The following is a 21,499-nucleotide window of genomic DNA, read 5'->3' on the forward strand; positions in this document are numbered from 1 at the left end:
GTCTATTGTGACGACCATCGAGCGTGTAACTTAACTGCAAAGGTAAGAGTTAGGAAGTTCTGTGCGAATTCAAGGGGCGGCTAGGGATTACAATAATCTCGTGGGGGATGTGGCCAGGCTTATGGAGTAGATTGATGAGAACTATTTATGAGACATCAGCCATGACAATTGACCCTTTATTAAGATGATGTAATTGGTGTCGAGGCCGTGCGCCGTGTCTTATGCAAAGTGGTGGCCTTGGTGGACACAAATAATCCTGGGAATGTGAATAATACAGGGAATACTTGTATATGATATCCGATGAGGCCACCGGCTTGCTGAATGAAAGATGGCAGGCTGCCGCATGCAACGCCTCGCACCTGCCCGGTCGGGCGTCCCCTACTCCACCTACATGCTCTACATGGTCTTCCGGTTACTTTTTGCCTTATCCTTAGCTGGCTTTAGCACAATCAGAGCAGATCATGTCTTGTTGTTGTGTCATTTGACGCTTGGGTTTTATATTAAGCGAACCCAATCCTTTATCAGCATACGCATCGTCAGCAGCCAGCTGAATGAGGCAAGCAGGAAAGGCCATAATGGAGGCAACAATTTCAAGCAGACACTAAAACAGACACCTACCACTCTTCCTAAGACCGCAAAGGATTTCTATTCCAGGGAAGACCAGTTAATGTAGAGTGGATGCGATTCAACGAAAACACGGCAGGGAGTCGTCAGCCTGGAAACGGGACCCTCTCAGGGGAGTGAGGCATATAGATAAAGTCTTTGAACCTCGGTTGTTTGGCACTCGTTTAATGACGAGGACGCAATCTGTTGTAAGTAGCGCGTCTGTACATTGGTCGGGAGCAGAGGCCGTTATGAACAAGAAGACAATTCTGCAACAACAATTGAAACAGCGGTGATTGGGGGTGAAAAGTTATGAAGCAAAGACCAGGATCACTGAACAAACTAAGCCACACAATAGGGAAGAGCAAAGGTGAGCCGAGGTACAACGCGAGAGAAGCAATTCTAGAAAGTCGAAGCCAAGTTGGAAGGTGGAGCGCCTAATTGTCAGGATGGAGCCACCGGTCTCGGTTAGGCAAGTATGGCCTAGTTGCATCCACTGCGGCCTGCCTTTTCTGGCAAGACTAGTCCATACGATGCTCCATTTTCTCCCAACCACGCACAAATGACACATAACGGCTCACAAAGTAACACCACACTTACTGTGTACTCGGGCTTGGTCCGTTATCCCAGGAATCGAGATGGCAGACCCTCTTGACCCTTGTCATAACCTCATCCACTAAACCGTACGTGTTAGTACCTCTGATTTGCCAGCCAGTCGAGCCTTGCCCGTGCTGAGTGAGCATCGTCGCCCAGGTTGAGCGATAAACACCCGTGCGGTACAAGTTTCTCGGGCGTCATTCCCCAGCATTGCGGTCAATTTCATCGAGAGAAAGAGTAGAAAAAAGAGGTCTGGATCCTTAATTGGGTCTAATATTATATATTCTATCTAGAAACAAAAGATTTGGTCACTCATCTTCGAGATCGTTCCTGACGTCTGGAATCCAATGGCGCCCAAGGTCTTTTTGCACGCGTTTACCATGCCTGGGGGCCCACAGAGCATAATCTTAGTCTCTGCTGACGGGACTGGCAACCTTTCACGGAGGACAGTCTCATTCACGTAGCCCGACCCATACATCCACCCCTCGGGGGCCGCGTCCAGCATGTACCAAAGTTTGAAGTTCTTGGGATACTTGCGAGCAAATTCCTCCAGCTCCTCGCGCAGCAGGATGTCCCCCTCGCTCCGGTTAACATAGATCAGACTGATCTCGGTCGTGTCACGCTCGTCCTCGCAAATAGCCCGAATCAGTTGATACATGGGGGTGATGCCTGTTCCGCCAGCTACCATTCCAATCTTGGCACATAGCCCTCGGCTGTAGCGCATGGCTCCTTTGGGTCCCCTGAACTCCACCTCGTCCCCAACATTCAGGTTGGCAAGGTATTTCCCGCTCAGTAGACCGTCAGGGTAACACTTGACGACCAGTTCGAGTCGGCCCAAGTCCAAATTGTTGGAGACAGGGGTATAGGATCGGCTCACTGTGTTACCATCAATAATGGCGCGGATGGCAACATGCTGTCCAATGGGAAGGCCAATCACCCCTTTCATATCAGGCAACGCGAATACAAATCGGTACACATTGGGTGACAACAATTTTTTCTGGACCAGGGGTAGACGCTGGTATTCTTTGGAGTCGAGAAAGCCCTTCGCCATGTGAGGGTCTGCCCGGGCCACTTTCCGGGCTTTGATATGCGGAGGATAGCGCATGAACCCGTGTTCGATCTTCATCATTTTGGCAGCTTGGCGCGCCACTACGCTGCCAATTGCGCAGGAGAAAAGCGTGGCTGCGAGGAATCCATTGGCGAATCCACCGCCTGGTAGTCTGATTCCACTGAACTCTTGTGGCATGACACTACCAAGAACTCTTCTCATATCGAAAACTCCAGGACTCTTCCCATTCAGAACGTAGAGCAGGGTCGTTACCGCTCCTAAGGCCCCAGTGACTGCTAGGAGCGACGAACGATTGGTTGCTGGGTCTTCGGTCTTCTCTGGCTTCTGGGCAATTACACGGACTGCCTTTGGAGGAACAAACTTTTTAGCGTCCTTCAGGGTACCGATCAAGTACTCCTGCAAGATCTCCCTGGAGTCTTCCGAATGGCCGACATCCTCGAAATCTGCGGTGGCGTCAGTGCCTGCGGTCTCAAGGAGAATATCCACGCCTCCTGGATGATCTTGCAGGTACTCGGTGATGTCAAAAACTATGTAACAGTTTCAGTAACCCATCATGTGAACTTCTCGAAAGCCCTTACCTTGCCCGTGGATGGCAATCCAGATGTCATCCTTGCGGTTATGCTTGGCAACATCGGCCAATGTATACTCGGCAAGCTGGGAATCAGCTCCCATTGTGGCTGTCGAGTCTAAGGGTACAGGTTGGGCCATTTTTGGTTGAGAGAGAATTGGTGAAATGGTGGATAACCGTTCTGCTAGGAGGGAACGAAATGAACCAGGGCTCTGGCATTATAACTGCCAATTTTTTATTCCGAGGTATAGCAGCGGTATGCGTCTAATGAAGCGCGACATAATTGTCAACTTGATACCCACATTGCGTTGCTAAAAGTCTCGCAACGCTTGGCTCGGCCGGCATCATTCCTTCGGAGATTGGCCACGTCTGACGCTTAACGGCCCGACTGGAGGGTCGGCACGGCGTAGCCGATGAAGCCACCCACCTCTTGGTTTGAGCCTGCCATAGCCTTCTCCTTTTCATGGCAGAAACTCCTTAGCCAGTGGGTCTGGGGTGGCGATCGTTGTCTTCTTTGCAGTTAGTTCGAGTTTTCGGTGATAGCGACTCACGAAACAACCGAGGCAGGCACCGAGGCCTTCAATGTCTATGCGCATAATTGTCTTTGAAATGAACGCGATTCGTGCACTATCGCTGAAACTAGAAACCTTTCCATTTCGTGCTATGTGGATAGCGAAAACCATGACCGGTCCATGTGGGTTCATTGTCAGTCTGGGTCATTCGCCCTGATTTGTCTGTCGCAGCAGGGTAGTTTTATTAGAGATAGTACGTACTCTCTATAAAGCTCTACGATGACCCTTGGCAGGCAGAATCTCCCCAACCGCCCGTCGAGAGATTTTTAACAACCACTCTAATCATGTCTGCAAAGCTTTTTCATCTCCTGGGTGAGCCCGTGGCAACCGCTCGAGAGATCGAAGTGGACTCATCGCTAGATTATGATGCGCTAAGAAACCTAATCGCTGCGCATTTTGCGATAGTTGACCCCAATGGTACCAAACCTCCTATCTCTCATTGTCCTTTTCCAGAATCACCTCCAAGCTGACTACTTTAGGCATTGGCTTTCAGTCTGAAGACGCCGTCTTCACCAGTGTGGCTGAGATCATCGCTTCTGAAACCCCAATTAGTATCGCCATTGATGGGAAACCAGTGAGAGAGGTCCCGGGGCCAAAGGGGCTTCCGATAATTGGAAATTTCTTTGAAATCTACCCCGATCACTTGGGCAACCACCAGCGCTTGTTTGAGCAGTACGGGCCTCTCTTCAAGACTACTAATTACGGCCGCACGGTATACCACACGAACGACCCAGAACTCAGTGCGATTGTATTCTCGGAAAGTGATTTCTTTACTAAGAAAATCAATGAGTCCCATCCGCTACATGCAATCAAAAACAAAGAAGCGGGTGTGTTCCTCGGCGATACCGACACACCTGAATGGAGAACTGCCCATAAATTCCTCCCTCCCGCATTCGGCCCGAAGGCTGTCCGTCATTATGCGCCAGTCATGCAGCAGACGGTCGAGGATGCTTTCAAAGTGTTTGATGCCTTTGATGAGCAAGGCGAAGCGTGGAATGTCTATCAATACATGTTGAAGCTTGGCTCTCAGGCGGTTGGAAAGCTGGTCTTGGGCATTGACTTCCAACACTTCTCCAACATGAATGCACCCCCGCATGAATTGATCCTTCTGATCGCCGAGTCCCTTGAACTGAATAAGAAGATCACTGCCAGAGGTGACTGGTACGCCAAACTGCCCTTCGGAGACCCTAAACGCCTTCAACAAATCCGTGGTCGGGTCTGGAACATTGTCGACGAGTCCATCCAGAACGCTAGTCGTGGTGGTGTTGAGGATCTCCCACTTCAGGATGCCGCCCTAAAAGCCCATAACATGATTGGTATGTCAACCCAGAGCTATCACCTTCCAGACAATCGCTAACTGCCGAACAGACTACGCTATCCGGGCGACGGATAACAAAGGCGAAAAGTTGCCCAAAACGAGCTTAATCCAAGCCCTGGTTGTCGCAACTGGAGCTGGCTTCACCACCACCAGCTCGCTGCTGTCATGGTTGATTTACAGTCTCGTCAACTACCCTGGGGTGCAGGATAGGCTTTTGCAAGAGCTCGTGGATAACGGCATCGATGCCGATACGCAAATCACCGCCGACCTGACCGACCGTCTGACATTCATGGACAAGTTCATCAAGGAAACCCAGCGCCGACACAACCCGTCCTACCAACCCGCGCGTACAGCCAAGGTGGACATGATTCTTCCTGGTGGCTACAAACTGCCTGAAGACTCGGTCGTCATCGGCGCACTTCATCACCTTCATAACAATCCCGACGTCTGGGACAACCCGACGCGTTTCAACCCTGACCGATGGGATACTGAAGAGGTCAAGAACCGACACAAATCGTCCTACATTCCCTTTGCGGCCGGTCCTCGGATGTGCATCGGCTTCAACTTTGCTCTGCAAGAAGTTAAGGTGTTCTTGCCGAAACTGGTGTACCGGTACAAGTTCACCAAGGAGACTGATGGCCCAATTGAGTACGATCCTATGTTCCAGCTGATCAGGCCGAATAACCTGTATGTACGGGCTGAACGGCGCATTAAGTGGCCGCCGAAGACGGTGACTCCTATGGCGACCGCATCGCTTAACAGTTACTGAGCGAGGGATGAGAGTTGGAGCCTTCGTTGAGAGTGTTTTGATGTGCATTGTACTTGTAAATAGAATAGCGTTTATATTGTCCCTATATCACGATAGATTTCTCCTTTTCTGATTCTCTTATTTCCTGTCGTTTTACCCTTACAAAAATAAAGTCAACCAACACATCCTGGTGTCCCGATAAGGCCAGACGATACAGACAAAAACAAAGGTCAAAAAGACATCTCCCCGACTGGGAGTCGAACCCAGGTCTCCCGCGCTTGTTCCCGAGAGGGATTGACAAGCGGAAATCATGACCGTTAGACCATCGAGGACGTTATATGTTATGAATTGTAATTTATTGTTATAGACAGCAGAATTGATGAGTGTAGGAATATCCTTTGTTTCGTCTAACTTTCCCTCTCGCGACTCTGGATTATCTGCGTCGTCAACTGAATGACTGACTAAGGGGTCACACATTCACAACATTATAGAGCCATTTTAGCTTCATACTGATAACATTTTAGCTACTATAACTTATTATGTGAGTAGGTAATGGTGTTTAGATAAATGAAGCGTTGAAAGGTTGACTTCTACTGTAAGGCTGAGTGTCTATCAGCCCTATTAGTGGGCCATCCTCGGTAGTCATTACTCATCTGGTTATTATAGTACCTATAGCTACCTACCAGCTGAATACTCCGTAGTAGATTGGATGTGGAATACAAAAAGATATTCACAAATTCGTAATGAGGAGCTGAAATCATCATTGGGCCTTTTTGGTCGTAGTTCGGCATGAAAGAGACTGACTGTTCTGGTGTAGCTACAACCGGTGAAGGTCTTAGTGAGGGAATAGCTCTTTCTGCATGGAATGGAGAAGCGGAAGGGGTCAATGTAAGACACGAGAGACTGGGATATCATCACCTATGATAACTAAGGAGTATGAGAACAAAATAGAAGTAGAAAGACGTGGACAGAGGAAGGGTTAGGGCGTGTTATGTTGGCCGAGACATACTAACTCCCAACGGGATTTGACCAAAATGCTGGGCATTTCATGGAGTAATTACTTCAGAGCAAGATGAACTTCTTCTAACTTAATTGAAGGCTCAACTTGGATGCAGGTCCAATTGGAGGCGTTGATGACAGGCGATTTATTGATGTTTCTGGATTGGACCCTAGAATGGGGTGCCTGGCTGCCTGGAGGAGACGATCTGCAGAACTTCAATCCCGCCTTCCCGTCCCCTCCATCCTCCTTCTATTTCTACTCTCTTCCTTCCCCCTCTTCGCTCTCTTTTCCCTCCCTTCTCTCCATCCTTTTCTTCTTGTCCATATTTACAATTGTATTTTTACTACCATAATTTCTCAATTGAGGGGTTGATTGCCTGTTTTACACAAGGGCGCATTATTATCATGTCGGCTCCGTCCGATCCACCTTCCTCCGCTTCTTCGCGAGGAACGCGTGTGCATCACCGCATCCTCGCTGAACTTGGCCTGACTTCAGTCTGGCAATCCCCTCGAGATGTCAAACTGCTCTGCGCCCAGCGCTTTGTGCGTCTCTTCGCTTACGGTGGTTCAACTCTAATCCTGGCTGCCTATCTCTCAGCATTGGATATCTCCGATGAACGCATCGGTCTTTTCATGACCTTGACCCTGGTAGGCGATGTCGCTATCAGCTTCCTCCTCACTCTGTTCGCCGATGCCATGGGTCGCAGGGCCGTCCTGGCCCTGGGCTCAGCTTTGATGGTGGGCAGCGGCATCCTCTTTGCTTCGGTCGGCAATTACTGGGTCCTTCTGGCGGCGGCCGTCTTCGGTGTCATAAGTCCGAGGTGAGTTCTCCGAATTCCGAGCGAAACATCCGACTATTTATAGTATCCCCGACAATGTCTGGGCATACGGGCTTACAAACTCAATAACAGTGGAAACGAAATTGGCCCCTTCCGGGCTGTCGAAGAATCAACTTTGGCCCATCTGACCCCTAAAGAGATCTTGAGCGATATCTTCGCTTGGTACTCGCTGATTGGCAATGCGGGCACCGCCCTGGGCATGATGACCGGTGGATGGGCCATCAACCTGCTTCAGGTTATCTGGGGATGGCCCTACATCCCCGCCTGTCGAGTCATCTTTTTTGCCTACGCCGCTATCGGCGCGCTCAAGTTTCTCCTGTCTATTGCACTGAGCTCCGCTGTCGAGGCCGAGAAGAAGAAGCCTGCGCAACGGTCTAGTAATGAGGGTGAAAGACAACCTCTGCTGGGCGATCAGACGAGCAACGCCGCCCCTCAAGAGCAGCCGCCTCAGAAGAAGAAATCGATCCTTTCTTTCCTCGGCGATTCCGAGGTCGTCTCCTTGTTTCTGCGACTTGCGATCCTGTTCGCATTGGACTCGTTCGCCTCTGGACTGGCATCTCTGTATGGCAACTCTTTCAAGGTTGGCCCCAGAAACCGTATAGTTCGATGAGACTGACATGTCGTATAGGTCGTGGATGACATACTTCTTTAAGCGCAAGTTCTCCCTCCCTGAAGGGTCACTTGGATCTATCTTCTTCACAACTAGCCTTATCTCTGCGGCCTCTGTTCTGGTGGCCTCATCCATCGCCAAGCGCATTGGCAATGTCAAGGTTTGCTCTCTCCAAGATATATATCCTTTTCCGGCATCTGGCCACTTTTTGCTGACTACTGCAGACCATGGTCTTCACTCATCTTCCCTCCGCTATTTGCCTGGCACTCATCCCAGTTCCTTCGGTTCTCCCGCTGGCGCTGACCTTTTTGGTGCTCCGCGCCTGCTCTCAAACTATGGATGTGGCTCCTCGCTCGGCCTTCCTTGCTGCAGCGCTGCCGCCGGACCGTCGCACGGCTATCATGGGATCGATTAACGTCGTCAAAACCTGTGCCCAGAGCCTTGGACCTCTGTTGACCGGTATCTTGGCTGATCGAGGTGTCTTCGGGCTTTCATTCACCATTGCGGGTATTTTGAAGGCTGTCTATGACATTGGCATGCTGCTCAGTTTTGCCGGAAAGGAAAAGCAGCAGCGGCGACCGGCACCAAGGAATGAAGATGAAGAAGCCGCCTAAACTCTCTAGACAGACTTAAGGGGTTGGCCTTTCAAAGAAGTAGCCTCACAGGATCAGATCTTGGACCCTGGAACAAGTCCTCCTGGTATGGATATACTCTCTGTAAAATCTATCTATATATCCTAATAACCCTATCTTATTTATCTATCATTGATTGTACAACTAAGGGAAAGTTAGATAGACAGAAAGATAGGGACTGGGATAAATGAAATGCTAGCTCGCCTGCAACCCCGCATTTCGGCCGATCCCAACCCGATTGATTAGAACTCAGTATAGGAGAGACAATCAGTCCATGCAGTCCGGCTAAAAGACCGAATTCAATTAACAAAACTTGCGATAAACCCGAACCCCACTGAGGGGGAGAGGGGGAAAAGAACTCGCACCAATAATGGGCGTCGATGGGGTTGTGTTGTCTTTCCCCCGCAAATGGAAAGAGATGATGTAGATAAAACACTGGTTTTCCCTGTTCCCGCTGTTTTTGCGTACTGTGGGAGGGTTAACTCGGATTTTTTTAGGCTCTGTTTCTAGACAAAATGTCGCGGTATCTGAGAGCATCTGTGCTCGCACTCGTCGGATCTACTGCCCTGGCGGTATCAGCCAGTGCTAGCAATAGTAATGGCTGGTGCCAGTCATCCTGGTCAACAAATACATGCCAGCTATTCACAGAGTCAATGGATTACCTCGATCGGATATACGATGCTTCGGCGGGATATGTCTATGATCCGAGTGCTGCGACGGCGCTGCGACACGATACCAGGACGTCCGTGTGGTATGCCGTGGGATTGTTGGCTCGGGATCAAGGAGATGATGTAGCTTAGGCCATGACTATCATTCGAAATGTGATAGAGGCGCAGTTCAAGGATACAAGTGATCAATGGTGGGTGATTGGCATTTTGGGAGACATTTCCTCCTAGATATTATAATTGACTAACCGGCGCGGCCTATGCGTCTCACACAGGTATGGAGACTACCAGCAGTACCCCGAAGAACCCACAGTAGGAACCCCAGCATACCCGCCCATTATCTACGATACCTGGGACCCGAACTGGAGAGAGTTCATCGGCACAGCCTTTATCATTGCGCTCGAGGAGTACCCGCATCTGATCGATGCAGATTTGACGCAGCTGATGCATGCCTCGCTTTACAATGACACTACCGGGGATAGTTATCGGGTTGGTGGAGTGGATGATGATAATTTGTATCCCTCGTATACGAACCCGGTGCGTGAGGAATCATCCATTCTTCATACTACCAAGTGAGAGTAAATTGCTGACTAGTCGACTGCGCAGTCCTTAATGCGTGCCATCATCACAGCCTGGACGGGACGCAAACTTGGAGACCAGAATATGACCAATTCCGGCGAGACGTACGCAAAGGAGATCATCGAGCTGTTCGATCGCGCAGATACGCTTTCGGAATTCAACAGTGCCACGTACACGGGAGTTTCCCTGATTGCGTTGACCATGTGGGCCAAGTACGCTGCAGAGGACTCGGTCATGAAGGGGAAAGGGAAGGAGATGTTGCAGGATACATGGGACACCATTGGGGAGTTGTATCATGCTGGGTTGAAGAACCTCGCTGGGCCTTGGGATCGAGCTTATGGGTTCGATATGCAAAAGTACTTTGGTATCATGTCGGGACATATTTGGTCTCTGGTCGGAAAAGAGACTTCCCCAGTTATTGATAAGGTGAGCAGCAGGACCGGGGGGATCATTACTGCGTTGATTGGGTCTGGGAGCTAACAACCGATAAAATACAAGGTGTATATGATGTCTCATAACTCCGACTTTTCCATCTCGCCCCTGATAGCTATCCTGTCGAATTTTCATAACTCGCTTGTCCCGTCATCGGCCGTTCAAGCCCTGAAAGCCTTCCCCGGTGAGCATACGGTCAACACTTCCGCTTACTCTATTCCATATGACTCCTTCCCGCGACAGGTGGCTGCGTGGCTGAGTGAAGGCATCAGCATTGGAGCGGAGACCTTCAATGAGTCTGTTGTCGGTGGCCCGGCCATTAATCCATCACAGTTTAACCCGGCTGTCATTCAATGGGATACTGGGGCTGGAATAGGGTGGATAACAGTGGGTTTTCCTAAAACAACGATACTGATTCTCAAAAGCCATAACTAACAAACATACAACAGTTATATGCAACGGAGCCGGCTCTGATTGCCGAGGTTGGACCCGGGTATCTGAACCTGACCTATCCGTGTGGAACGTCGGCCTCTCAGTTCCAGTTCCTGGTATCTCCGTTTGAGACCCAAAGGAATGTGGCCAGCTGGGAAGACATTGTCGGCCTGGATGTTACCGTGTCGGGCAATATGGACCCGAATACCCTGAATATCTCGTATAGCTTGAGCGACCAAGTCATCAAGTAAATAAAGCCTCTAGCGCCTTATTTGTTTGGTGACCAATAAGCTAACACATTTCATTCATAGTGACTTTAGGTTTTGGAACTTCACTTATTCCATGCCGGCGAATAGCACCGCCATTCCGAATGTCCTCCTGGAGGTGCAATTGCAAACATGATATGATATATACGTCGCATCTCTATCTACTCTTTCGATGGCGAAAAGCCATCGAAAAGGACATTGGATAGGGTAGTAACAGAATAGATGCCCGTTTATACATACGTCTGTCTATTCCATGCCCTTTTTGGGTCGTCGGCTATGTATGTCTTTTAGCTAGTACTACTACTAGTTCTCTGGAGGGTTTTCAATATACATACAATACATACAGTCTTTGAAAGCTGGATAAGCCCACCTTAGCTTGCATGCAGTGAGTATATCATTGATCTATTTATTCTATCATATGTGGGGTTGATTTCCTGGGTACGGTATGGATCAATGAAATAAAGAAGGCCGGGCAAGAGTAATGATACTCCATATGATGTTGAGACTTTCACTCCAGCCAGGGTCAGCTGATCTTTTGCCTTGACAATATATAAACAAATAAATAGATTTACAGGTGAGGGGCGCTTCATCACATGTACACCCAGCCTCGACTCATTTTACTCCATGATCTCCAGGTTTTCCGCAACCGTAAACTTCGCCCCAGTCTTGTTCTGAATCTCCTCGACCTCCACGCCTGGGGCCAGTTCCGTCAACAGAAGCTCGCCCTTGGTCCGGTCGACCTGGAAGACGCACTATATAGTCCGCTGTTAGTTCTGTATTTCCTTCCCTAAAAGATTGCTGATTGCCGTCATCGGCCAGGGCTCTTTTCCCACTTACCAGTTCGGTGATAATAGTGCTGACACAGTTGGCGCCAGTCAAAGGAAGGCTGCACTGGTCCACAATCTTCGGAGATCCGTCCTTCGCCGTGTGGCTGGTAGCAACCACAATCTTGGTCTTCTCGGGGTTGGAGATCAAGTCCATGGCTCCTCCCATTCCCTTGAACACCTTGCCGGGTATCATGTAGTTCGCCAGGTCGCCGTTCGCGCCGACCTGCAAAGCCCCCAAGATCGACACGTCTACATGCCCGCCGCGAATCATTCCAAACGACTCACTGCTATCAAATGTGGAAGCGCCCGGTACCAGAGTGACGGTCTCTTTGCCGGCGTTGATGACATCCACATCAACTTCCTCTTCGGTCGGATAAGGTCCCATTCCCAGGATACCGTTCTCGGATTGGATCCAAACCTTTACGTCTTCGGGCAGAAATGAGGGGGCCAGTGTAGGAATACCAACACCGAGGTTGACATAGTAACCCTGCTTGAGTTCCCGAGCAGCCCGCTTGGCGATCCGGTTCCGCAGGATAGTCGCAGCGTCCTCTGCCTTCTTGTTTGCCTCATCACCCTTGTCAGATCGCAGTTTCTTGATTTCGATATGCTTTTCATCGGTTGCGGGGACGATTCTATCAACAAAGATTCCAGGTAGATCGACATCATTAGGGTCGATTGAGCCAGTGGGGACAATGTTCTCGGCTTCCACAATGGTAAGGGCTGCTGCCTTCGCCATGATGGGGCCGAATGCCTTCGTAGTGTAACTAAGTCACATCATTAGCAATTCATCGTATATAAGAGTCGAGAAATGCCTACCGGAAAACACAATTTCCTGCAGCATCTGCCTTCCATGCTCTGAGAATGGCCACATCCCCATTGAGCGCAGTCTCCATCATATAAGTTTTTCCATTGAACTCCCTTGTCTCGCGGGGCTTGCCATGCTCGAGCACCTTTCCGGATTCGTCTACACGCACCGGGATCTCTCCCTTCTGAAGCAGAGTATCTGCCAAAAGCAAGTCAGTAAGTTATATCATGTATCCCTTAGTGATCAAAAAACTCACGAACTCCCGTGGGGGTATAAAACGCGGGGATCCCAGCTCCTCCAGCACGTAGTCGCTCGGCCAGACTGCCTTGTGGACACAGTTCGATGGCAATATTTCCCGTCAAGTATTTCTTCTCCAGAGCTTTGTTATTTCCCAGGTAGGAAAGTATGAGTCTGTTGACCTGTCCCGCTTGCGTTAGGATAGACAGCCCGCCCTTCCCAGCGAGACCAGCATTGTTCGAAACCGCCGTCAAGGAATGCAAGTTGTCGGCCCCTCTGCGATGTATCGCAGAGATCAACGTTTCTACAGTAGATTTTTTTTGTCAGTCAAACTGTATTATTATCTGGCAAAGCGCGAGGAGAGACCTTACCTGCGACACCACATAGGCCGAAGCCTGAACTAAGAATGGTTGACCCGCTCTTCAGATCTGCTACGGCCGCATCCGCATCTTTAAATAACTTTGAAGCGGCACGATCAATCTTCGGAGCCCGCGGAGCTTGCTCATGTGTAGAAGTTGAGTATCTGGCCCGGCTACCGGCTTTAGTAGCGGGAGGCGCATAGAGGCTCGTGAGTGGTTGCGACCGTCGATAGCATTGCGGACGGAGCATCAACCTTCGCGACAAGACCGACGCAGATAATCGAATGGTTGCCATTTTCCCTCGTGGCGACAAAATCATCTGAATAGCGATCGAAAAAGTGTTGCAGAGGCTATCCAGTTAGAAAAAGCAGGGAATCGGGCTGGTTAATATGAGAGGCTGAGAACGGCACCCCTCGGCACTCGGCGCTACTTCTAGTCGCCGAGCGGCGGAGCTCCCAGGACCCTTCGGATCGGAACCAGAAATGAGATCATCCATCGATCCGCGTAGCCACCGATCTGCGCGCAAGCTTCCACCCATTCAGAAGCCAAAATCTGCCGCATTTCCGACGTCGAACCAGTCCCAAGTCATTAGGTCATCCAGTGGGACGTCAGGCACAGTTGTCCCAAATGCAGTGCCAGCCCGGTTCACTGCGTCTATGATTTGGTCATCGGACATGGCAGAAAATCTGAGTGGTTCAGGCCATATAAAAGACGACGGTATCGAGGATGGCTGTGTCCCGGAAGCCACTGGGCAATACCCATCCAAGTCTGGCGGAGGTTGTAGGGCCCCCGTTTCGACCAAGCCTCGCGGTCCGTTCTGGGAGCCTGCGCTTACAGGAGCGCGTCTGACAAGCGCCCTCAAAAAGCGCCCATAGAGAACAGAGGCGCCGTTTCTATGGCGGGTAGTAGCTCCGATACGCTCGAGGACCCCTGCAGTTTCCTCGATCAGATTATGAACACTTGGCGCCAAACTAGACCTGCTGTCTTCTGGCATGACGCTAAGACTAAGTGCTGAGCATGCAGCAAAGGATATCATGATGACTGTGTTGTTAGGCATAGACTTCAATCGCGCCTCTCCTTGTATAGCTGCTCTCAAGACATTTAGTGCAGAAGATAGGCCGGCGGCACGAAAGAATCTTTTGACTTCCACGGGTGCTGTAGGGTGATTGATAACACCACCATATGTCGATAACCTCGTATGCGTTACAAGAATCTCCACATAGGGTGGAAGGGAGCGTGCTTGATGTAGATTAGCCGTTTGTACAATGGGTTGATGCGAGCCTGCCACACCCCTACGAGGGACTTACAGTGACCTTCCCCTATCTCAGGTGCCCATATCTCATACCACTGGTCGTAGAAGCTTTCAATCATATTCTTGATCCTGGGAACACCGTGAGTTATTCGCGTGTCCACAACTTGTGGGATGAACACGTACGATTGCGCTACCTCAGACCCGGCATCTGTGGCCTGGTGGCTATCGCAATTGGCTTTTACTCTCAGGAAGAGACCATCCTATTCGCTCCGGTCAGAAAGGTCCTTTCGTACGCATGAGACCGCTAGTGTACTTACCAGGTTCCGTCTGAGGACAGCCATGGAATTCATCGGGCCATCGCGCGAGTCTGCAAAATCGGACACATGCCACTTATCGCAATGGTTTATAAGGGCTGTCGAAGGAACTGTATAGCTTCGTCCGCGAGCTAAACATACACTGCAAACCAAAGGTTAGACGGGTGCTACACCTATGTATAAGGAAGACGCTACCGCCATTCCAGCCAGACTCCTCTACATCACACTTCACGCATGTCATAACCTGCCGCCCATCTTGAAGAAGGGTAAGACTTTCTGCTTATAATGTTTTTCTCTTAGTACGGGCAGAGGCTCTATTATCTGTAGTTTTGGTTAATTTCAAGCCCGAGGCAGTATTTCATACTTCAGATAGGTAAATATCTCTAGCAGGAAGATGGAAGGGCCTCTGCCTGTACTAAGAGAAAAACATTATAAGCAGAAAGCATTACCCTTCGAAGTAGGCAGCAGGGTGTGCCATGAGGGAAGTGTGGTATGGAGGAACCTGGCTGATGTGGTAGTAGTGCCTCACAGGTATAATAGCAGAGCTTCTGGTGAAATGCTTACCCTCTTTCGAGAACAAACAGCGCTATCCAAGTTCTCTCACGCCTTCGAAGAAGTCTTCGGCCCCATGCAGATGTCGGTTCTACGCCATCAAATCGGTCCATGTATAGAGCTCTCTTTGCATCGATAGTCTCGGCCTTGGCGAGTCTCCTAAGTAGACTCGGCTCAAAGCTAGATGATGGAAGCACAATCTTGTTCAACGAAAGATCCAAAGCAACAGCTAGAGCCATGGCAATGTAGGAACATGTATCGTCATCTCCTAAGCAACTACCTGGCTCCATCCATGGAACATTTACCATGAAGGCTAGGACGATCTCAACAGATCTGTGGCGTCGAACAATGACATTCTGGGCCAGTGTCTTGCAGTGTCTAGATAGCCGCTTCGACAGTGCTGTAGCAGATGGCAAGAACAATGCAGCTGCGGCCATGATAGAGGTGAATAGAAATGCGGATTGGGTCCGCACAAACGAGACAGTATGGACCAGGGGATCAAGGCCCCATCGAGTATGTGCGAGATTCTGATAAAAGCTGGCATCAATGGTAAGTAAGCTATGAAGGCACAAATTTAGTCAACGCAGCCTGGGCATACAAAGAGAAGAGCGATTCAGCTTCGCTCGGAGTTACAAGACCGATGTCGATGGGGTCTATATCCGGGCCAACATCTAGACTTGCCCTGATAGGAACAAAATATGATTGCGCGGCAGGGTCGCTTCCTTCGGTGCTGTTCTGCAGCATGCCTGGTGCTTGAATTGTTGAAGGTGGCCATTTGTGTGCACCACGCACCTCGGTCGGCGATAGCTGTAGATCAGATGCACGTGCGAGTAGTTGCAAAGGATTCTCTGCATCATCTAGAGACAGATTATCGTCGATATTATCCCGGGGCGAATGGTACGTATAGGACCGGTCAAAATCTTCCGACTGGTCGTCTGCCTCGCTATGTAACTGCTGTTCGCGTGTATTGCTGAGCATCTCTTGAAGGTCAGATATGAGCTTCTGGGCCGCCTCAGACCCTGACGCATCACTCCTCGGTCTTTTTATGGCCTGTTCAATCTGATGTAATGCTTTTTCAAGGCCTTTGCGTTTGCTAATTTTCATCATGTCAGCTTGGGGGTCCTTGAAAGATCAATGCGTTTAGCGCGTACTTTTTGACCCCTTTCTGTCTACCGACATGGTGACTGGGGATGATGCATTCAACATTGGCCTGTTTGCATCTACTACACGACGCATCATCCTGGCCTCGATTGCACCGGACCTTGCTTTTCCTACAATTCAAGCAGGCGGCTTGTCGACCATGAGATGCTTTGCTGGGATCCAACGCAGCGGAGCTATCCATCGCCTGTTACAAGGGTTAACTCAAGCAGCTTTGTGGTTATGGGGTATAGCCTTTTCGCTATCCCAACGTTCGTGGCTGGGTCTTGGAAACATACTACCGGCTCATGAAGATGACACGGCCCGGATCAAAAGTGACTCAGTGGCTGATAAATGACGATCACGGAAACATATTTTACGCGGCATTCACAGACAGCGGCGGAACAACATCCGGAAGGAAACGGCTGTGGCTTTGGAAAAGTGTTTCAGCTATGCTAGAACTGTAAGAAGGCCTACGAGAGGTCGATTGAATTGGGACCACAAAGTACAAGCATAGCAAAAGACGGGTAAAAGAAGAAAAATGAAGGACAAGTCATGTTAGCCGGGTGGTTAACAAAAATACTTTTTGGGATGGGAAAAAAAGGAAAGCCCAACGCGGGGCTCGAACCCGCAGCCTTGAGATTAAGAGTCTCACGCTCTACCGATTGAGCTAGCCGGGCAAAGGGAAAGAGGAAGTTGAACAGCCCAACGCGGGGCTCGAACCCGCAGCCTTGAGATTAAGAGTCTCACGCTCTACCGATTGAGCTAGCCGGGCTTGCTCGTTAAATACCGGTGTTTATTTAGAATTTATGAGTCTACGACAGCCGTGAAGGGGTAATGGAAGTATAATGCTGCGCCTACTGAGAAATTCCTCTATACACCCTATTTATATGTATTGTTAACTAGCGGCCATATTCCTACAAACTGACCATGTCACTGCTCCTTGAAATACTTGTCTTGAAAAGACGATGGTACCCCACGATGAGCGTATGGATAAAAGACATATTCTCCTTGTAACAATGCTCCATAATTGTCCATGGACAGAAAATAGAGCACGTGTATGGAAGAAACGTACCAATTCAAGAAGGGACCGAAAATGACAATATGAGGAAAGGTATCTATACCACTCGAACAGTATCTGTGCAGAGGAAATGTGCGTCTCTCTTATAAGACCGACCATTTAGAAATCCTTCAAATGCATGGCAAGACAATGAACGTATGCAGCAAGTGCGATTTTCACGGGTATGTAACGAAAGAGATTGCAAGAACCCACAAAGCATGTAAAGCATAGCATGATGATGGACCATATAGTCATGAGCGCCCACAGAACAATATACTCTCAAGAGTAACTGAACCTCAACCCTAAAAATACCCAACGCGCTGTTAGTTACCCCAATAGTTCGCCGAATCCGAAAGCATATCAACAAGTACAAGGCCAAAGTTAACGTGGCAGTAGAGGACGATGGAAACGAAGTAGTTGAAATTCAGTTGGTCGCCCTGAGAGCTCGTAGCCTAGCATCCAAGCCATCCTCAACTTCAGTGTCAACTTGTTTCGGAGCCTTAACCTCCTCCTTAGGAGCAGCAGCAGCATCCTGCTCCAAAGCCATCCGGAGGTCCACCCCAGCGTCATCAGCAAGTTGCTCCATCAGGCGATCCACATCGGCTTCACCCTCTGCGCCATTCTCCTGCATAGAGATCCCTTGCGCAACATCTTCGATCGCACTGCTAGCAATCTTGAAATCTTCGGAGCGCGCCAGGAAATTGTTCGCATGGGAAACCAAGCTCTCAAGGTTTACACTCTTGGAGGCAGCATCCAGGCCCCGTGATGCCAATGCAAGCGTCCGAGACGTGTCCCGAGTGCTCTGCGCAGCCTTGAGCTCGTTGATAATGACATCTGCTCTGGCAGCCTCCGCCTTGAGGGTCACCTGTCTGCGTTTTTCTCGTACGGCAGAAGCGGCATGGATGCGGGCGATCTGAAATTCGCGGTTTTTCATGGCCTTGTCAGCCTTAGCTTTCTCGGATTTAAAGGTCGCTTCCGCACGGGCGGCCTCCTTTTTCAGTCGATTAGAGTGTAGCTAAAAGATGGACAATAATAAAATCAGCCAACTGACAATTATTCAGACAAGGGAGCGTTGATAAGCGGGCAAACGCTGAAATGTTGCCGCAGAGAGGGGAATAATGGGGAACCGCCTACCTTGACATTGGTGCGGGCTTCAAAGATAGGATCCTTCCGAACCATTTTGTTCTAGGACTGAAAGGAACAGGTGACGAAAAATAGAGTGGGTACAAGAAGGGTATCTAGGCAAAAAGTGAGGCTTGGGCGCATGGAAGAGATAGGAAGTTTGGGGTCAAAAGATAGGGAGCGGGAGGCAACATTCAGCCCCGATGGACAGACAGTCAGTCTAGATGGGAGGGCGGGGGACTGCGTGGCAACGTCATCCCGATCGCCGTATCCGCTGCGCGCGCAGGTGCCACTACAACCTGCATGCCGACTCCGATTGACAATAATGGGAATGAAGTAGTACCGCTGATGCCTAAAGAATTGATGTGGTAGCTACAAGACTATGTATAGTGCCCAGCTAATTGCAAATCTAACGGGCTCAGAAACTGATTTTCCTGGTCACCTGTCGGTTAAAAAAAGCGAAAGAGAAATGATGAGCAGACCATTAACTGCTGGATTGAAAATCTAAAATAGAATTATAAGAATTTATGATAATTTACAGCCGGAACCTCAACTATGCTTGCCCATCAGGAGAGACGTCAACGCCTCTTGGGTGCTTCGTGAACTCCATGAACTCCGTGTACTCCTTTGAGACTTGCCAATATTACTTCGCCGTCCAGTTTTCGCTGATTTCAAACCGCTCAAGATTCGTTTGCGTCGTCCCGGCTTTTCGAGTAGGTCTATCGTCCACGCCAAGGTCAACAACGACTCCCAGCTCCATTGGACTCCGTTACCATCGATAGCCGATGCATCTCCCTGGCGAAACTGCTCGCTAACAGCCAGCTGCAATGCCCTGCCCGTCGCATCGCGAAGTGGACGCGCCAAGGCTGGGTTGCACGCTAGAAGTCTGGCGAGAAGTCTCATCCGGAAGACCGTGGGGCGGCTCGATGCCTTCGAAGCCAACAGATTCGGGGTCGAAATCAACCATAGAATCAAATGGAAATGCTGATAGATCTCCTCCGTCGAGAACGTCAAAGGCGAACCCGTCTTCAAGGACTGAAGAATCTGACCCAACGGGTGAATCAACGTTGAATAGGCGGTGGAAGTCATCGTCAGAAAGAGGAGCTGCAAGATCATCGGCAGCGTGAGGTTCAGGGTTTGAGCCGACGTCAAAGAGAGAGAGGGCACTTCCTTCTCCTTCGAGTCCAGCGACGGACACTGCAGGTCGCACAACACCGCTGCAGGATGTTGTGTCACGTCGGAGGACTCAGCCAGAGTGGAAGGCCTCAAGGTAGGGGAGTAGTCGGTGATAGAGGGTGTGGGGAAAGGAATCCGTTCAAGAGGGATTTCGTCGCGCTCTTGTTTGAACAGGGTGGGGGTGAGAGTAGGAGAAGCGGAGACAGGGGAGCCGGGCTTGGGAGTGTTGCCGCGGGAGCCCCGGACCTCAGCCGATAGTTGAGCGACTTGTTGGTTCAAGCGATTGTTCTCGGCTTCCATCTGGGATAGTCGTTGCAGAAGGAACTGGTTTTGCTGTTCCATCTGAATCTTCTCATTCTCCAACTTCTCCATTTCGAGCCTCTTGCGCTCGCGTGATGTTTGTGCTGCCGCACGATTACGAAGGACGCGCTCGATACGACGTTGCTCTTTCTCATCTTCAGTCTTGGCCCGTTTTCTTGATTTCGAATTAGCATCATGTGAATAGATATAGATGTATATGGATATGAATGTCTTACCTCGGAGGCAAGTTAGTCTTCGGGACAGGCAATTCCTGGCCCCATGACTTTCTCTTCTTCACAGGCTTCTTCTCTTCCGCTTTGGTCTCCCCAGACTGCATCGACGAGTCATCAAGCGACGTGTCCGCCGGGGACACTGTCAGCAATGGCAACTCAGGCGTCGGGGAGCCGGCGAGGGAGTCGACTGGAGAGAATGCTTCTTCCATTATTGCAAGCGTGACGGGTGATTGATCTTTGATTGTGGATCAATCAGATTACTATGAGCCTTATCTTAAACCGCACTGCAAGGGAGGACGGTGATGTAGGTCGACACAGCTTGTTGTGGAGGTCTGCTTGCCCGTGTCACAGGAACACAGGCCACGGTGTCATAACGGGGGAAGCTGGGGGGGCCAGGCCTGGCCAAGTGGTGCCTGGGGTCAAGTGTACCAGACAACAAGAGGGATGGGGCCAAGAAGGACAGGTGTCCTCAATAACCAAGAAAGAATAAAAGGATGAGAGTGAGGACGATTTCCTGATCGACTGTGAGAGCTGGGGGAGTGAGCGACTCTTTAAAAGGCCAACGTGGTCAGATCAGGCCGCCTCCCTGCAAGTAAGGGGGCGGAGTCATCGTCGTCAGCCAAGTTCCGGTAACCGTTACAGACCCATTACGCCCCTGTGCAATGTCCGGTTGGGTGAATGTGCCCCTTTGCGCCCCAAATGACCGTACGGTAAATACCCCAGGCACCATGGTTCCCCGTAACTTTACACAGTACGTTCTGTAAGCCAAATGCTTGGGAGGGGAGGGACTGCGAAGGGAGAGAGAGACCCCCCAGTGTGTTTCCCCCTGCCACAACATTGGAAGCCCCCTTCTGGCCCCATCTTTCACACCTTCCGTCTCAAAGGCCTCTTTACCTGCGACAAGTCTCGCTCTCAAGGTGGAACCCTCCCCCAGTGGCTCCCTGCGCCCCTCTTGTGGTCTCAACTCGCAATCTTGCGGATCATACTCCGTAGATACCTTGGAGATAGGTACGTAGAGTTAAATACTAGATAGATGATTGACGGACTTTACTCCATTCCACTTTGTTCTAGCCCAATTCCCCACGGTAATTATTCTTCCGATGATGCCTGTGCCATTTTTATCTCTCGCACTGCCTCTATTTGAACGCGACCCCCGCCGATGTCTTACTTCGTCTGGTAATTAAATCCGCAATCTT

General features: G+C 50.1%; 8 protein-coding genes and 3 non-coding genes across 11 annotated transcripts; 3 read left to right on the top strand and 8 right to left on the bottom strand.

Annotated features, from left to right (window-relative positions):
• Positions 1-1,489: 1,489 nt before the first annotated feature.
• BO87DRAFT_400302 (putative cytochrome b5 reductase) lies at positions 1,490-2,941 on the bottom strand (the record flags this gene model as incomplete). Its single annotated transcript, XM_025625513.1, has 2 exons — positions 1,490-2,796; positions 2,848-2,941. The coding sequence occupies 2 exons, from the start codon at positions 2,939-2,941 to the stop codon at positions 1,490-1,492; spliced, it is 1,401 nt and encodes a 466-aa protein (XP_025476098.1).
• Positions 2,942-3,336: 395 nt separating this feature from the next.
• BO87DRAFT_342417 (cytochrome P450) lies at positions 3,337-5,571 on the top strand. Its single transcript, XM_025620738.1, has 3 exons — positions 3,337-3,826; positions 3,889-4,725; positions 4,778-5,571. The coding sequence occupies exons 1-3, from the start codon at positions 3,694-3,696 to the stop codon at positions 5,494-5,496; spliced, it is 1,689 nt and encodes a 562-aa protein (XP_025476099.1). The 5' UTR covers positions 3,337-3,693; the 3' UTR covers positions 5,497-5,571.
• Positions 5,572-5,717: 146 nt separating this feature from the next.
• BO87DRAFT_t220 lies at positions 5,718-5,807 on the bottom strand. The gene has a single exon. It is a non-coding gene; the product is annotated as a tRNA-Asp (tRNA).
• A 943-nt stretch (positions 5,808-6,750) lies between these two features.
• Positions 6,751-8,788, top strand: BO87DRAFT_379712 (putative MFS transporter). Its single transcript, XM_025624120.1, has 4 exons — positions 6,751-7,295; positions 7,386-7,874; positions 7,942-8,083; positions 8,148-8,788. Exons 1-4 carry the CDS (start codon positions 6,880-6,882, stop codon positions 8,535-8,537), a joined length of 1,437 nt encoding a protein of 478 aa, XP_025476100.1. The 5' UTR covers positions 6,751-6,879; the 3' UTR covers positions 8,538-8,788.
• On the top strand, positions 8,699-11,065 carry BO87DRAFT_444900 (uncharacterized protein; the record flags this gene model as incomplete). Its single annotated transcript, XM_025628147.1, has 7 exons — positions 8,699-9,346; positions 9,386-9,414; positions 9,496-9,757; positions 9,827-10,225; positions 10,298-10,618; positions 10,681-10,910; positions 10,975-11,065. The coding sequence occupies exons 1-7, from the start codon at positions 9,071-9,073 to the stop codon at positions 11,063-11,065; spliced, it is 1,608 nt and encodes a 535-aa protein (XP_025476101.1). The 5' UTR covers positions 8,699-9,070.
• Positions 11,066-11,546: 481 nt separating this feature from the next.
• BO87DRAFT_316982 (3-oxoacid CoA-transferase) lies at positions 11,547-13,407 on the bottom strand (the record flags this gene model as incomplete). Its single annotated transcript, XM_025619752.1, has 5 exons — positions 11,547-11,681; positions 11,767-12,520; positions 12,573-12,759; positions 12,818-13,102; positions 13,170-13,407. The coding sequence occupies 5 exons, from the start codon at positions 13,405-13,407 to the stop codon at positions 11,547-11,549; spliced, it is 1,599 nt and encodes a 532-aa protein (XP_025476102.1).
• Positions 13,408-13,585: 178 nt separating this feature from the next.
• On the bottom strand, positions 13,586-16,970 carry BO87DRAFT_151026 (uncharacterized protein). Its single transcript, XM_025618179.1, has 8 exons — positions 16,712-16,970; positions 16,427-16,620; positions 15,874-16,368; positions 15,288-15,812; positions 14,727-14,865; positions 14,593-14,669; positions 14,465-14,538; positions 13,586-14,396 (listed from the first exon to the last, which is right to left on the bottom strand). The coding sequence occupies exons 2-8, from the start codon at positions 16,615-16,617 to the stop codon at positions 13,696-13,698; spliced, it is 2,202 nt and encodes a 733-aa protein (XP_025476103.1). The 5' UTR covers positions 16,618-16,620; positions 16,712-16,970; the 3' UTR covers positions 13,586-13,695.
• Positions 16,971-17,019: 49 nt separating this feature from the next.
• Positions 17,020-17,092, bottom strand: BO87DRAFT_t219. Its single transcript has one exon. It is a non-coding gene; the product is annotated as a tRNA-Lys (tRNA).
• A 22-nt stretch (positions 17,093-17,114) lies between these two features.
• BO87DRAFT_t218 lies at positions 17,115-17,187 on the bottom strand. The gene has a single exon. It is a non-coding gene; the product is annotated as a tRNA-Lys (tRNA).
• Positions 17,188-17,896: 709 nt separating this feature from the next.
• On the bottom strand, positions 17,897-18,651 carry BO87DRAFT_390030 (putative SNF7 family protein Fti1/Did2; the record flags this gene model as incomplete). The annotated part of the gene is made up of 2 exons (XM_025624915.1): positions 17,897-18,487; positions 18,607-18,651. The coding sequence occupies 2 exons, from the start codon at positions 18,649-18,651 to the stop codon at positions 17,897-17,899; spliced, it is 636 nt and encodes a 211-aa protein (XP_025476104.1).
• A 417-nt stretch (positions 18,652-19,068) lies between these two features.
• hacA (transcription factor HAC1) lies at positions 19,069-20,773 on the bottom strand. Its single transcript, XM_025621851.1, has 2 exons — positions 20,307-20,773; positions 19,069-20,245 (listed from the first exon to the last, which is right to left on the bottom strand). The coding sequence occupies exons 1-2, from the start codon at positions 20,510-20,512 to the stop codon at positions 19,144-19,146; spliced, it is 1,308 nt and encodes a 435-aa protein (XP_025476105.1). The 5' UTR covers positions 20,513-20,773; the 3' UTR covers positions 19,069-19,143.
• Between the last annotated feature and the right edge of the window lie 726 nt (positions 20,774-21,499).

The sequence above is a fragment of the Aspergillus neoniger genome (genome assembly GCF_003184625.1).
Source record: "Aspergillus neoniger CBS 115656 unplaced genomic scaffold BO87scaffold_35, whole genome shotgun sequence".
Classification (NCBI taxonomy): Eukaryota; Fungi; Ascomycota; class Eurotiomycetes; order Eurotiales; family Aspergillaceae; genus Aspergillus; species Aspergillus neoniger.

Excerpts from the sequence above, each read along its gene's own strand:
- BO87DRAFT_342417 (XM_025620738.1), top strand. The coding sequence starts at position 3,694 with ATGTCTGCAAAGCTTTTTCATCTCCTGGGTGAGCCCGTGGCAACCGCT. Across the intron at positions 3,827-3,888 it reads TGCGATAGTTGACCCCAATG|GCATTGGCTTTCAGTCTGAA; the intron begins GTACCAAACCTC and ends TGACTACTTTAG. Across the intron at positions 4,726-4,777 it reads AAAAGCCCATAACATGATTG|ACTACGCTATCCGGGCGACG; the intron begins GTATGTCAACCC and ends ACTGCCGAACAG.
- BO87DRAFT_379712 (XM_025624120.1), top strand. The coding sequence starts at position 6,880 with ATGTCGGCTCCGTCCGATCCACCTTCCTCCGCTTCTTCGCGAGGAACG. Across the intron at positions 7,296-7,385 it reads TTCGGTGTCATAAGTCCGAG|TGGAAACGAAATTGGCCCCT; the intron begins GTGAGTTCTCCG and ends ACTCAATAACAG. Across the intron at positions 7,875-7,941 it reads GCCTCTGGACTGGCATCTCT|GTCGTGGATGACATACTTCT; the intron begins GTATGGCAACTC and ends CATGTCGTATAG.
- BO87DRAFT_151026 (XM_025618179.1), bottom strand. The coding sequence starts at position 16,617 with ATGGATAGCTCCGCTGCGTTGGATCCCAGCAAAGCATCTCATGGTCGA. Across the intron at positions 16,369-16,426 it reads AGACAGAAAGGGGTCAAAAA|CAAACGCAAAGGCCTTGAAA; the intron begins GTACGCGCTAAA and ends GATGAAAATTAG. Across the intron at positions 14,866-15,287 it reads CTGTTTGTTCTCGAAAGAGG|TGTATGTTTAGCTCGCGGAC; the intron begins GTAAGCATTTCA and ends TTTGGTTTGCAG.
- hacA (XM_025621851.1), bottom strand. The coding sequence starts at position 20,512 with ATGGAAGAAGCATTCTCTCCAGTCGACTCCCTCGCCGGCTCCCCGACG. Across the intron at positions 20,246-20,306 it reads AAGACTAACTTGCCTCCGAG|AAAACGGGCCAAGACTGAAG; the intron begins GTAAGACATTCA and ends TTCGAAATCAAG.